General features: G+C 39.8%; 1 protein-coding gene and 1 pseudogene across 4 annotated transcripts in view; one reads left to right on the top strand and one right to left on the bottom strand.

The window, feature by feature from the left end:
- Gtdc1 (glycosyltransferase like domain containing 1) overlaps positions 1-15,402 on the top strand; it is a 339,264-nt gene that overhangs the window by 309,668 nt on the left and 14,194 nt on the right. For all 4 annotated transcript variants that reach the window (XM_036185478.1, XM_036185479.1, XM_036185476.1 and 1 more), the window contains one exon: positions 6,739-6,848. In XM_036185478.1, coding sequence (XP_036041371.1) covers positions 6,739-6,848 — 110 coding nt within the window. The remainder of the gene's footprint in view (positions 1-6,738; positions 6,849-15,402) is intronic.
- LOC118582526 lies at positions 3,340-3,941 on the bottom strand (annotated as a pseudogene).

The raw sequence follows: 15,402 nt of genomic DNA, 5'->3' as shown, positions 1-15,402 counted from the left end.
TGCATAGTAGAAGAAAGACAGATGAGATGGGGCATGGAGGGAGGGGAGACAGAAATTGAGATTGCAGGAGCAAGAGGGGGCAAGGGAAGTGAAATGAAGAAACTGGTCACTAAGCCATCCTCCAGCAAACGCTGCACACTGCGTGTTGGTGTCGGGCAGAGCAAGTGGAAAGTGCACATCTTAGAAAGTGGATCAAGTCAGTCGGTGACGAGAAGCAGCTTAGCAGCAAAGTAGAAGCCTGCACAGAAATAGGAATCATCGCATCGCTGAATTTGGAAGTGTGAAATGTTTTGAGGTTTGAGTTAGTTGGTTAATTAGTTGTTTTGTTGGTTGATTTGTTTTTATGGGAGAGATTGTCTTGTTTTGTTGAAACAGGATCTCAGTACTTAGCCCAGGCTTACCTCAAAGTAGAGATTCTTCTGCCTTAGCCTCCCAAGTGCTATACTGCAGGCTCATGTCCTGTGAGGTAGGGTTTGTAAAGAGAGAGAGATGGGTTAGCAAACCCTCAGGAAGGTCAAGATGTTTAAATCAATTTCACTGGAGAATTGTGATTATGTATTACTTCTCCATATTTATTGTCCTCTCCAATGAGTTTGTGCCCCCAATGTAACAGAAGCTAAGGAATGCCTTTGGCTCAATGGTCTGTAAATGAAACTGTGGGCTGAAGGTACAAGCTTCCTTCCTCCTCTCAGTATAGGCAGGAAGCAGACATGAAGACAAAGATGAACAAAGAAAAGTATGACTGTAGAGATAGTATGTGGGTTCTGGTGTGAGTTTTCTGTGTGGTCTTTGGTGCTGGAATGGTTATATTTGATGGTCATTTGGTTGAGCCATGTAGGTGAGATTATGATCAGGTGCTTAGGAGGGATGTGAATCATTTTTGGAGCAGCTCACTGTGTGCCACAGATGGTACTCGAATTGAGGTGAACTATGTTATGCTGTAGTAGTGAACACTTCTGCACCCCCTTAGGATTCAGTTGCTTTACACAAAAGAATCTTCTTTCACCATGTGGGACAAGTCTCCATGTGACAACCTGAACCTGCTTATCTTAACACAGCATCTCTGCAGAGTTTACTAAGCTATCTAGAACTGCTCTCAGATGTGTTTATCTGAAGGTGACATATGTCAGTCAGCTTGCAATCCATTGGTTGGCACTGGTCCTCACCCACAGCAAGGGAGGAAATAAGGAATCTATGTTCTCAGAAATAGAGACTGGATATCAATGTTAACACAAATAGTCCCCCATTGCTCAGCTCAGCAATTGGTACCCAGTAAACAAAGCAGACATCATCTGCCCTTTCCACAGAGCTCTGGATGCAGAGTACTATGTTTCTGGAAAGAGACAGTTTCCCTCAAGCCAGACAGGAGCTAGATCAAAGAGACTGCTCAGTATATACACAGTTATGTGGGAACATGGGAAATGGTAACAGTATAAGTGACAAGTATGGAGAACTTAGAAATCCTCAATAAATATTTACTGAATGAGTGCTAAGTGAGGAATAAGAAGAAATTTAGCTCTCTGAAACGAAACAGGAAAGGCAACAGAGAGAGACAGATATAGGAAGAAAAAACACATGGAAACAGTTTATGCTTTTCAAATGTTCTGAATAATATTTGGGAATAAAAGCTGTTCTTGCTGTATCTTCTGCTTCCAGGAAGCCTGAAATATTCCCCTGCTGGTCTCTTCTGCTGTAGTGGGGGTATAGAGGAATGAATTCCCTGCCAGACTGTTCTATCCTTACCTACCCAGTAGGATGGGTATAATCAGGAAGCCTGAACCCTGACACATTGACTGAAATGTCTTGTTTATTTAAACAAGTTTGCTTGGCTGGCATTTGTCAAACATAGAGGGTCATGGGGAAAAAAATGAAACAGCTGGGTACTGAAATGTTCAAATTAAGAAGAAAGCTTATGAACTCAGAGTTGTGGTAGAATATTAGCAATGGGTGCTTTAAAATATTCAAAATAATTTACACAAACAAAGCTTATTGAAAACAAAAGAGAAAATAAGCCAGAACAAACCTAACAATTTAGAGATGAACCTTGAAACAGTTACAGGCATCTATTTGTCCTGCACAGGCAGATCATAAAAGTCATGCTTCTCTGCCAACTCCTTTTACTCAAAAGTACTGGTTACTGAATACTTACTACTGAATAATTTTCCATGCCCAGAAGCACACATATGCAACATTTTTTTTTTTTTTTTTTTTTGGTTTTTCAAGACAGGGTTTCTCTGTGTAGCTTTGCACCTTTCCTGGAACTTGCTATGTAGACCAGGCGGGCCTCGAATTCACAGAGATCTGCCTGCCTTTGACTCCGGAGTGCTGGGATTAAAGGCATGTGCCACTACCGCCAGGCCTGCAACATTTTTTTAATGACTGCTAAGAATTATGTCATATGTATCAAAATATATTTAATTATCACTTTAAATTTTTACAAAGTTGCCATTATAAGTAATGTTGTTATGAATACATTGTAGCAGAATTTCTATGTGTATCTTTTTAGGCTGACTTTCATAAATTATAATTATTAGAGAGAAAGTGATGTACACATTAAGGCTTATCATGACCATTAGCAAATTTCCCTCTAAAGATTATATCAACCATTTCCCACCAGAAATGTGAGAACAGAAATACGGATCTAGAGACAAGTTTCTTGCAAAAAGCATGTTTCATCTTGATAGCAGATGTGTCCTCGTCAGATCCTTCACTATACATGTAATACTTTCTGCTACAACCACATGGAGGGGAGTTTCACATTTAGATGATATTGAAAGTAATTTAAGATATGGCATGTTCTGCTCCATGGGTTCATTAGTATCAGAGGCACTGCATGGCTTATTGGATGCCCAGAGCTCATGCCTTGCAGGACACAGTAGTTGGCTCTGCTGTTCATTGATCACTCATGCCTTATGGTAAGGTATAGTTGTTATATGTGGTACTTCTTAAAGGTGGAATGTTAGACAATTTCCCCTTTCACCACAAAGAAAATTCAAAAAAACTTTCAACTAAACTGATTGTCTTAATTAGGGTGATGACCGTGACCAAACACCATAACCAAAAAGCAAGTTGGGGAGGAAAGGATTTATTTGTCCTACACTTTGATATTGCTGTTTATCATCAAAGGAAGTCAGGATAGAAATTCAAACAGGGCAAGAGCTGATACAGAGGCCACAGAGGGGTACTACTTACTGGTTTACTTCCTATGGACTTACTCACCCTGCTTTCTTCTTCTTTTTTTTTTTTTAACATTTCAATTTTTTTTCTTTAAAAGGAGTGAATTGTATACAGGGGGGTTAAATGCTTTATAGACAAGAAAAAAACTGCTCTAGAACCAACTTATTCATCATCATCTTCTTCATCTTTGTCTTCCTCATCTTCCTCTTCCTTCGTTTTCTTGCTCTTTTCAGCCTTGACGACCCCCTTCTTGGCCACATCGGGTTTTGCTTTAGCTCTGTAGCAGCAATATCCTTCTCATATTTCTCCTTCAGCTCGGCAGCCTTCTTCTCATAGGGCTGCTTGTCGTCCGCAGAGGTGTTGTTCCGCATCTCCCCCAGCTTCTTCGCAACGTCCCGGATGGACAAGCTGGGGTGCTCTCCTTTGACTTTGGGGCAATACTCAGAACAGAACAAGGAGGCCTCTTGGGTGCATTGGGGTCCTTGAACATCTTTTTGGTCTCCCCTTTGCAGGGGATGTAGTTTTTCATTTCTCTTTCATAACGAGCTTTGTCAGCCTTTGTCATGTCTTCAAATTTCCCCTTTTCTTTAGCAGACATGGTCTTCCACCTTTCTGAGCACTTCTTGGAGAACTCTGAGAAGTTAACAGAAGCATCCGGGTGCTTCTTCTTGTGTTCCTCCCAGCAAGTTTGCACAAAGAATGCATATGAGGACATTTTGCCTCTCGGCTTCTTAGGATCTCCTTTGCCCATGTTTAGTTGATTTTCCTCCACACGGCAGAGAGTCGCCCAGTGCCCATCTGGCTCACGCTTGCCTTGGCGCTGTCTCTATGGAGCTCAATGTACTGCAATTCACCCTGCTTTCTTATAGAACCAGGGTCTGGCACCACCTACAATGGGCTGGGCCCTCCACTATCAATCACCAGTTAAGAAAATACCTTAACAGGCTGGCCTACAACCTCTTCTTATGTAGGCTCCGTCCTTTCAGATGACTTTAGCCTATGTCAAGTTGACATAAAACTATCCAGCATACTGGTTATATTGAGCTTTGAGTAACATAAATCCAATAAGTGGGACTGTAGTTGTATTAAAATCTACTAGTGTATACATACAGTACTGTAGAGCGTATATGCTAAAGAATGCCTTGAGAATTGTTGCTCTTTTCCTACCCTCATATTTCAGGAAGCAATTTTGTTTCAAGGTCACCTTTCCTGCACTCTTGACACCATACTGGTGCCCTTGTTCCTCCCGCCTGCTGTCTGGAATCCTGGATTGCAGAACGAGACTGAAACTACCCCATGACATCACTAGAAAGCTCTTCTCCAGCTATGGAAACCGCTTGCTGCTCGTGATCTCAGAACCACTCAGCACTTAGAATTGTTAGGGCATACTTCCCCAAATGACACCATCTGAGGGTTTAATTCCTGAGTCTGCTTTCACTAGTACCACCAAGTGAGGAAGTGCTAGAATCATCCAAAATTCTCATCAGTTAAAGGCTAACAGGCTGTTTCCAAAAATGAATAGAGTGTTCCCCTATGTCATGATACATTTTATAAGAACTTGAGTATAAAATTTCCCTATTTGTGAGGGATAACTTTTAACAAATAAACTTCCACCTATATTCAGCTATATATTATGATTTAAACAAAATGAAAGAGGGTTCACACCAATCTTGTTTGTGTTCTTATACAAAATGACTATTGAACATTAAAGCTTTTGCCCACCTAGAAGGAATATCTAAAGAATGTGCTAGGTTGCAATGCAACTATTTCTGTATAGAAGCAATGAAAATGGGTGTTGGTAAATCCTACTGCTTTAAACATACTGGAAGTTGTAGGAACTACACCCTTTACCCAGTTAAGTCTCATCCCACCTACACACTGAATCTCCTTTTATGTTTCCATGTATGTGCCCCCCCAACACACACACAAGACAATAGTTAGAATACATGATATACCAGGGATCTGTAGCCAGATTTTTGGAATGCCAAATGAAAAACTTAGAGAACTAAATAGCTAGATTTCCCTACAGTGTTACTCTCTCTTAAGCTGTATTATGTTATATTGTTTCCATCCTTTTCATCTAAGTATCTCCAAGAGAATCAGACTGAAAGAGCATTTTACAGATAAGGTGGCAGTTATTTGATTGATATGGTTGAAGACTGCATATGGTACATTCTTTCCTCTCACACTGTTTGGGGTCTTTGTTCCTGCACATAGCCGTAGTATATATGAAAACTATCCAAACTCTTCCCAATGGTGCATGTATATAATACACATCATCTTAAAAAGCAATGAACATTTTGCCATTGCGTCTTTTATTATTTGAAGTAAATCAAACTGAGAGACATAGCACTTAAAACAAATTGTTTGAGAACTCTAGTTTTATAAGATCTTACAGTTTCATAAGATTATAAATGCTGTTTTAAAATGTTAATTAGGAGATGCATTTGTTTCAATTCATGATACTGAAAATATTGACTGAATTGTGAATTAACACATTAAGGGATACAGATGTCATTTTTCATGAGGTTTCCTGAATGATGTAATTTTCATATTTCATATAGCAGTTTAATAATTTTACAGATTTATTTTATATAATTAGTAAATGAGAAATTCAATTGCTGGTATATAACTACTTCTGTAATGAAAAAAATCAAATTTCTGAATTATAAATAAAAAACAAATATTTTGAGGACATCTGGTCTACATCTGTCTGAAATAAGATAATTTAAAAACAGTGTAATTAAATGCAAGAAATACTGAAATATTGACACCTTAGAATGTTAAAAAAAATTCCATTTAAGTATGATTTGTTGAAGGATATTTTTCTTTAATTTTAGTGTCTTTTAACCTCTCATTCTGTCATTAGAAAAGACTGACAAACTGAACAAGCTGAAAACATTTGATGTTTCTTCATGCCTGTGCTAAATGAAAGTATTTTCTGATTCTTTTACATGTTGACTACCCCCCCACTCTCTAAGTTGGTATTTAGTATAGATAGATTCAGACTTATCCATCCCTTTTATTGCATTATAATTTCCCACTGAGTTATTGAAAACAAGAGATTAATGAAAGGCGCTATAGTCCCTTTCTTAAATTGTATGCTCTTGGTCAGAATAATGAGGCTGGTACCCATGGGAGAAAGGGCTTCTTCATTCCTGTGGAAAGACAAAGCATCTTTACTTCATCCTCATGATGACGAACAAAAAAAATAATCTTTCAAGTGATTTTCTTTAAGAAAATAAATTTGTGCTTAGTGACAAATTAACTATTTGGAAGGAAGAAATACTGTATACTTTCTTTAGTCTTACTAAAAAATTCAAAAACAAGACAGATTTCCCCTCCAAGAAAAGGCCCTTTTATTTTATAACCTATCTGTGGGGCTGAGTTTGATTCTGAGAGCAGATCTTGATGTGAGTTGACTTACATTGTTGTTACAATTCAGGGAGGGGCTTCCTCACCAGCACAAGGTCTTGACAGGAACTAACACCATGTGAACAGAACACTTTTCTTACCGTGTACCCTGAGGTAACACTGGATATATTTTCTGTTTATTTACAGGGAACATGACAAAGATCCAGAGAGTTTTTTTAAGGTATTACTGCATCTAAAGAACTTAGGACTCAATTTCCACGTCTCTGTCCTTGGAGAAACTTTTACAGATGTCCCAGGTATCTGTTTTGAATTTTCTAGTGTTTGTTTGTTTGTTTTGTTTTTATACATGAGCTCTACAACTGAAGTATTAATTTCTTCTTTGTTAGAATAATCAAGATGAGCACTGTTAACCAAGATTATACGACAGCATTAAAGTCTGGTTCAATTAAAAAAACACTTAAGTAAGCATTCTTTGATTTAAGTTGAGAAGGAGCAGTCATCTCTCTTATCAAATATAGTTTATACAATGTATTTTATGTAAACAGAATATATTACTTTGGGCATCTTAATGCTTACAGAAAGTGGAAACATAATTGAATGTACAACCTCTCCACCTCTGGGGTCACAGCTTTGCCACCATCAGTTAGGTGGCCTGCATAAAGCATTGGGCATATAACTTATGATGTGGGGTGGGCCTTTGCCCATATCATTGCTGTCATTGGTCTATGCCTCTGTATTGAACTGAAGAAAAGTTAAGGTGGAAGCTGTCGGTAGCAGATGCTCTCATCCTTTGTGCCACACAGCACCTTTTCAGGGTCATTTCCTTCATCTTGTATCCTCATCTGGTATGTTGGGGTCAGTAAAATGAGGAATTTGACACCTCTCTTAAGCATTTGTGTTTGTTTGTTTGTTTGTTTGTTTACAGCCTGGGTATTGAGCATTGTTTTTAAACCAAGCAACAACAAAGGTCCAGGCATAGTCTTGTTGAGCAGCATCTTGCTGTGGTATGTTATGCCCCAGACAGGCTGCCTAAGTGCACACTCCTTTGGACAGTGCTTCCTGATTGTGGCTCAATGCCAGGAATTGCAACTAGCCTGTCCTCAATTGGCCTCATCTAGAGGCTTGCCTTCTGCCTTCTGCAGTGCATGCACCAAACCTTGCTCTGGTCCCCTTGGGTACCAAGTTTCTGTCTGTTGGCTTCTATTTATCAATCTCAGCTCTGGAACATTGTCTTGAAAGTTCCTCATGTTCTCCTAGCACACTGTCTTTCTTCATGATGTCTCATGTTGTTTTTCACCATCCACTGCATGCACACAATTACTAGATTTAAAATGTAAGCTACATGAACACCTACTAGAGACAGGAGGTGTCTTCTTCATTACTGTCACCTGAGACACTGACCAGTGGAGTTGAAGAGGGCAGTCATACTTATTAAAGAAGGAAGAAAAAGTAATTGATGCTCCCTCTCATCAGGGAACTTACAGTTGTGTTGAGGAGAGAGCATTCATGTGTAAACACAAAAACAAAGAGGGTACCAAACTGACACATGAGTAATGAGACATGGAGCTTAGAGGGTTAATAGTGAGCTAGTTTATTAATAACCAAAGCTACTGGAATAGCCAGAAATAAAAGATTGATTAAATTATTCCAAACAAGGGAAAGCACACCAAAGCAAACATTTTAGAAACTGTTTAAAGGAAGCAAATTCCAGTGAGTAATGCTATGGCATCGCTAATGTGAGTGGAATAAGGGGATTCTGCATGTCAACTTGGTTAGTTAATACTGCCTTACACAGACAGGGTAGCGCCAAGATAAGGAGAATGTTGATCACTAAAGTAAATGAGGTACAATGAGGCAGAATCGGTATAAGAGTCACTGATGGTGACCCCAGGATGACTCTGCAGCTGTGGCAGAGACTCTAGTGAGGGGGACTATGTACAAGGAAAGCAGAGAAGAATTGGTAGATGGATGTTTGTACAGAAAGAAGAAAAAAATGCCAACTTTCATAGTTGGTGTGTGTTCAGTTTGTGTGTGCCACCATTGAATGCTTGTCGATGAACTGGCACAAGAGGCTAGAGGAAATGCCTGAGAGGTTTCTGAACCAGCCTCACCACAGTATAATTTTAGCTGCCTTTGTGAAGCAGGTTAGATTTTTACCTCAAGTAGCATATCCTTGGGTACTTGAGAATCTGTACTCTTCACATCCCATACATTGCCTTTGCACTGTGCAGCATTGTAGAAAACCGCAACTGCAATACAGTACAGTACTTAGAGTGGACTGTGGAGCCCACAAGGAACAACGCCGTACTTTCTGTGTACATGTTCCTTTACTTCCACTCCAGCTGGGCCTCCACTGTGTCTCAGCCTCTGGTCCATGTGTCATTTCAAATGGGAATCAACCCTTCATGGCCAACATGCTTCAGCTTGCTTCTCACGGAATTGCAGCTATTGAAGGAGTGAACATATCTGGTTGCTCCCCGGCTTGTACCTTTATTCCAAAAGCTTCCTCACAAGTTATTCTGTATAACCAGTCATTGCTGTCATTCCTCTGGTGTATTTAACAATCATGTGGCGCTCGCTTACTGTATCCCAGCCATTATTCTAAGCCACTTGCAGATATTAGCTAACTCTTCACATACTCCTGTTTGGGAACATCTCCAGTTTTTTTCTTTTTTGGAAAACCTGAGGAATAAAGAAACCAAGTAAATTCACACAACTAAATAAAGCTATAACTATATGCTGTTTAAAGTTTTGTATACTTGTTTCCTGACTCAATATTATCTGACTTAAGGGGTTAATTTTTCCCTAACTCACCATCTAACAGTCCTACCTTCTAAGCAATCATAATATGTATTATACTACTAGTAGTTACCTACTGGACAGTAGAGAAATAGTGACTCTGAGTGTCAGTTACTTTTAATGACTGCCTGTAACTCAACTTTTCACATTCATGTAAGAACGTTGGAGTATATGATATACTAACATTGGGTGGTTTTCCTCCAATTTGATCTTGTAGCAGCTGACTGGGCTCCTGCACACTTACAATCCCAGTGCTCCTGTTGCTGACAGAAAAGGATCTCAAATTCTAGGTCAGCCTGGGCTGTGTAGGGAGACCATGTCTCCAAGCACACATTCCCCTTATTTCTCCACAAAGCATGTAGGAGAAAATACCATTGCTAAGTGAAGGCACTGGTGCCAACAAGATACTGTCATCAACACTAAATTTCTCTTGAAAATTTTAAGACTATGGTACAACTTTGTGTGGTTTCACTACTGTTGGTTATTTTCAAGCAAAAGTAATTTTACAAAAATCATTTTCCTGGAAAGTGTCACAAAATTAAGAAGGTTCATTAAGTTTTATAGCCCTGTGATTCATAACTCTTTTGTATTCTTTTTTATATTTTTGTTTGTTTTTGCAAAAGAGGAGAAAAGTACAGGGATAGTTAGGGACTTATGCAATCCTCCCTGCTGGGTGCAGTGGAAAGAGTAAGCAAGGGAATGCCCAGGCCAAGAGCAGAGCAGGTCATCTTCTCCATCCCTCAGCATTGCTATAGTTGTGAACACACCTTTGTGCTAGGCACTGCAAGTCATACAGGAGGACAATTGATCAAGTAGGAGGCATGGTCTATCACATGGGGAGAACATGATTTGTTGCTTTATTGATCACTTCCTGGAGTACTGCTTTCAATGTTAGAGTGATCATCCAGCATATGCCTGGCACTGTTCTATGCCCTACATTCATTACTTTACTTAGTTTTCACAATCAGCCCTGTAAATCAGACAATGTTAGAATCGCCATTTATGAGAAAAAGTAGCTATTTATGGGAAAAAAATCACAGAGCAGTTAAGTTTCACAAAACCATGATCCAAACTTTGTGTAGTCTCCAAGGCCAACATTATCCCTGGAAATCCATGGATCTCTCTCCACTACAGAGAAGAAAGCTGGAGGTGTAGCTGTAGGAAGTCCTGATCACTCCTGTGAATCAGTTCCGTGTCCTTGGGTAATCCTTTTGCAAATGGAAAGCCATTGTTTAAAAGCCTTCAAATTTCTGTCCTAAATATATTTCACCCCTAATATATTAAAGTGTCCTCATCACAAGAAAGTTAACAAAACAAAATATGAAGTAGAAAAGTATCCCACATAATATTTGGCATCAATGCTCTCTAAGTATTACTCAAATGACAGAATGGGTTTGTCAAAATAGAATCATGCAATTTGCATATCTTAACAGGTTTAGAGAAATATACTTTGAAACAAAATCTTAAAGAATTAAGGGATGAAAAAAGTTGTATTTTTAGTATACAACAACACTGTCAGACAAGTTCTAAGTTGTTTTGTATTGTTTTCTCTTTCAACGGAAGTGACCTTGATTTTATGAAATGTTTTTAATTTCTTCTCAACTCTCAGCTCTTAAATTAGATTGATCTATGCTACACTAAGGTGGAGGAAACCTTAAAATTGCAGTGGCTTAAAATGCAAACTGTATTTCTTGTCCACACCGTGTGTTTCTGCAGATGAGTGGGAGGGTACTGCTGATGAGAGTCAGTGAGGACCCTAGCCGATAAACAGCCACCTGAAGAACTACAAAACTCATTCCCTGTGTCACCAAAAAGCTCCACTGGCTTGGAAATAGCACAGGGCTCTGCTCCATTCATTAGCCAGAACTTCAAGGCACTCCCCAGTCATAAGGAAAGCCAGTCCTGCTCTTTGTCAGAAAAACAAACAAACAAACAAAAAACAAAAAAACAGAAAACAGAATTTGATGAATTGCACTATGGGCTACCAGAGCTCATTAATGTATGCCATGATCTGTAGCTCTGCAGATAGAAAGCCATGCCTCTCCAGATTTCCACCCTCATCTAGTTAAGTGTAGCCCAGTTGAGTTTACAAATGTGTGGGCTTTGCCTGCAGTCTTCTTGTGGGGAGCAACCTGATGGAATCTGAAGATGCAGGTAATTCGTATCCTTTAAGAGGGAACCTTTATGAAGTAGAGATGGTCTCTGAAATAGGGTAGGTTCTTCTAGGTGTTTGGGCATTTTACAGAGCTTATAGATATTATCAACCAGAAGTGATTTCCCTCCATCCCTGGGGACATTTGGCAATGTCCACACACCTTTCTGTCATAACTGTTGAACAGGGGGTTAGCTCCTGCCAAATAAGGCACCAGTTATTCTGCCAACCATACTAGAAAGTACAGGGTCAGTCCAACAACAAAAACATACTGAACCTAATAAAACATTGGCAGCACCAAGACTGAGAAGGTATGATTGCAGAAATTTAAATCAGCAAAACAGATTAGAATTGGGTCCTATAAGCTTTCCAGATGAACCTCAGCTAACTCAACTGTGCAATAAAAGGCATATGGGAAAGAAAACTAATAAAACTACCTCCTCTATTTCAATGAATTTGTGTGTAGATTTCCATAGGAGTAGGTCATTTGGAGAAAGCACTAACGTACTATGCAAATTTTATTATAAGACTCAGGGACGTCTCTTCAGAGCTTGGATATGGAATGAGTTTCCAGAATACTTTTTGGATCCAAAGAAGACATTAAGGGTGCTGTATCTTGGAAGTTCATTTTTGTTCAGACAATTAAAAGGTCATTCTGCTCTATAAACCATCTGTATCTAGTTTCATGGCTAAAGGGAACCAAAAAGCCTAGGAACTCTACAGTGCACATGTTTTGAGTGTTGGCCAGTTCTCATGACAAGGTCACATTGTTAGCCTTTGAGATTTTTTTTTTTTTTTTTTTTTTTAGTAAATGCTTTAGATATCAAGTCAATGGAATGTGTTTGTATACTTCATAATTTCCCACAAATTGTAATTCTAAACAAAATATTCTTTTGTGTGAGCAGCCAAGGTCTTATGTAAAATTCTTCTTTCTTATTTCAGATATGGTATTCTTTCTCCAAACGAGTTTTAGTTTGAGACATTCGGGCAGCCAAAAAGGTCTGAGGAAAACTGAAAACCTGAAGCATGGTTTTGGCAAGCAGAAGCTATTCTGGTTCCCCTGTAATTTAGGTCAAGAGTGGTGTGTGGAAGGCTTCTGGGTAGCATCTGGCCTGGCAGTGGTTACTACTGCCATCTTGTCGTGGTCCTGCTTCTTAGTTCTGGAGTGAAATGTTAGATAATCATGTGGCAGTTAACTCCCACTCCACCTCCTGTCCCCCTCAGCTCCCAGCTCCTGCCCCCTCAGCTCCCAGCTCCTGCCCCCTCAGCTCCCAGCTCCTGCCCCCTCAGCTCCCACCTCCTGTCCCCCTCAGCTCCCACCTCCTGCCCCCTCAGCTCCCAGCTCCTGCCCCCTCAGCTCCCAGCTCCTGTTCCCTCAGCTCCCAGCTCCTGTTCCCTCAGCTCCCAGCTCCTGCCCCCTCAGCTCCCAGCTCCTTCCCCCTCAGCTCCCAGCTCCTGCCCCCTCAGCTCCCAGCTACTATCTCATTTTCAGCAGAGTGACTATACCAAAGAGTCAATTCTAGAAAGGTCTAGGTACACAAATAAACCACATTATTGTAAAACTTCTACATTTGTCTGCAAATCAAGCCCAATACAAAATGATCTATTAATTGATTAAAATTGTATCATAAGGTTATATGTGATAGGAAACAAATTCTGTTAGTAAGACAAGACTGAATGAACTCCACTCTGTCAAGACCAAACGATTCCTTAAGCCAATCCTTTCTATGATTTCAGTCACCATTTATTTCCTTTACATGAAGTTGTTTACTAGCTGTGTCTTATATTCATATAATGTAATGTGAATATCAAGAGAAGAAAATTCACTAGGATATTGCAGTCTGATTTGAAAGCAAAAATGTTTTTATTTACATTTTATTATAACATGCCCTTGTTTATAACTTTTTCATCATTTTGAGTATATTGCTTATGAACGACCCTTTAAGGTAATCTAATATATTAATATCCCAAATTTATAGTATTGCTATCCTACTGATTCCTTTACCTGCCAACCTCACATCACACTCCACTGGGGTCGTTTGACATTTGGTTGCTGCAATGAGTACATGGCAGAGCTCCCCAGAAGACAGTTTTTAGGTGTTTAGTACCATTTCTGGATGAGCTGCACAGAGGAGTCAGGGCCTTCCATATTTCAACCCCCCACTGATGAGAGTGAAGCTCCCTTTCAGTGGTTGAGCAGCTCCTTTCCCAGAAAAGCCTTGTTAATTCTGCCCACCCTTCCCTTCTAAATGCTGAAGACATCCTCAGTACAAGAAATATAACAACTCACTCTGGTTTCTCAGTGTAGTGTCCTGGGAGAGTGTGTTGCTACTGTGGTCACTCCCAGGCGTGCCATGCCTGGGCTTATTATCTTCTACTCCTGCAGCTCCTCTGAGTAGGATGTGTGTAATTTCTACCAGAACCAGAAGATGTAGAGCAGCCTCAAGACAAGATCATTTTCCATTCTACCAGGGGGAAGACCGTGAAAATAATATGTTCCGGAATACAACTCCCAAAACATCTCTCAAGAAATTATTCTCAGAAGTTATAGCTGTATGAACATCACTGAGGGAAAAAAAATGTTCTTTCATTTTCATAAACTGGTCTCAAATTTTGTGAGAAATGTACATTTCAGAAGGATAAATGAAAATCAGTTAATGAATGGAAAAGATCAAGACATTAATAGACCAGTAGGACTGTAGGAATAGATGTAACTATGAAAGTTTATAGCAGCATCTATGGCTTAGATATGCTGAAACAGGAGAAAGAACATCTCTGTAGACAGGAGAGCTAATAATATAACCCTACTCAATGCTTTAGTGTTTCACTTCCGTGCTCCTGTATTTGTATATTGTCATAATTTGGATTGTGATAGGGTCACAGCAATGTTTTCCCCACTATGAGACCAGAGGAAGGCCCAAGTGTTTCAGCCTAACTGTTTCTTGTGCCTCTCAGAACCAGAGTGTGACAGAAAACACACAGTGGAGAGTGTGTATCTGGACCCACGCAGTGAGCTTCTCTAGTTCTCTTTCCCTTGGCCTATGTTGTTTCATTTTCAAGCAGAAGGAAGGCATCAGCTCTTTGCTGTTGTGAAATGAGCTTGACCAGGAGGAGCTGGGAAGGTTAGCTGTCTGGTACTGGTGTTGCTATTCATAGCTAGATCACCTCTTCCAGCATCATTTCACTCATTTATAAAACCAGTTCTTCAAAAGGAGTTGAAATTAGGAGGTACTTTGGAGACCAGGGCTTCTCAAATGAGGTTCACATTGCAACTTGAAAACATTGCATCAAATTTTATGAAGAAAGCAATTAGTTATCATAATGATACTTTTTCAAAACACATTCCTTTTCATTGTGATGCCTATCCCTGTTCTCCATCAAGTGACTGAGAGCCATCAGGCACAATTATTCCAGTCACCCTCCTCTGTGATTGGACCCCATCACTGCCTGTCATTTTCTTCTTGTCTTCAGGGACCCAGAGACTTCTTCCCCACCGAATCCATCCTTACCTCCATCTATCACCTCAAGGAGCTTACCAACAATGCCATATCTAATTTTAATTTTTGAAAGATGTGACTTGCTTTACAATTTCATGGATAGATCATTCTTTCTACAGATTTTAGCAATATCCACACAAAATGTACTACTTTGGCTTTGGCAAATCCAAATCACCAGCATTCCTCCTACTTCACTGTGAGGCCATTATTCAGTAAGTTAAAGGTTATTTGAATGTAAACAGGGCAGTCCATCTGACAACCAAACCAGCAGGCCAACTTCTAACTGACTGGTGATGGGTAGGTCCCCATAGAGTGGGCACTCTGAAGCAGGAGCGTAGCTGTGGAGGAGCAGAGCACAACAGTGTGACTTTTTACCATGCTGTTGTCAGTTCAGAACGGTGC

This window comes from Onychomys torridus, chromosome 4, assembly GCF_903995425.1.
Source record: "Onychomys torridus chromosome 4, mOncTor1.1, whole genome shotgun sequence".
Lineage (NCBI taxonomy): Eukaryota > Metazoa > Chordata > Mammalia > Rodentia > Cricetidae > Onychomys > Onychomys torridus.
This window is presented reverse-complemented; position numbering and strand designations above follow the sequence as displayed.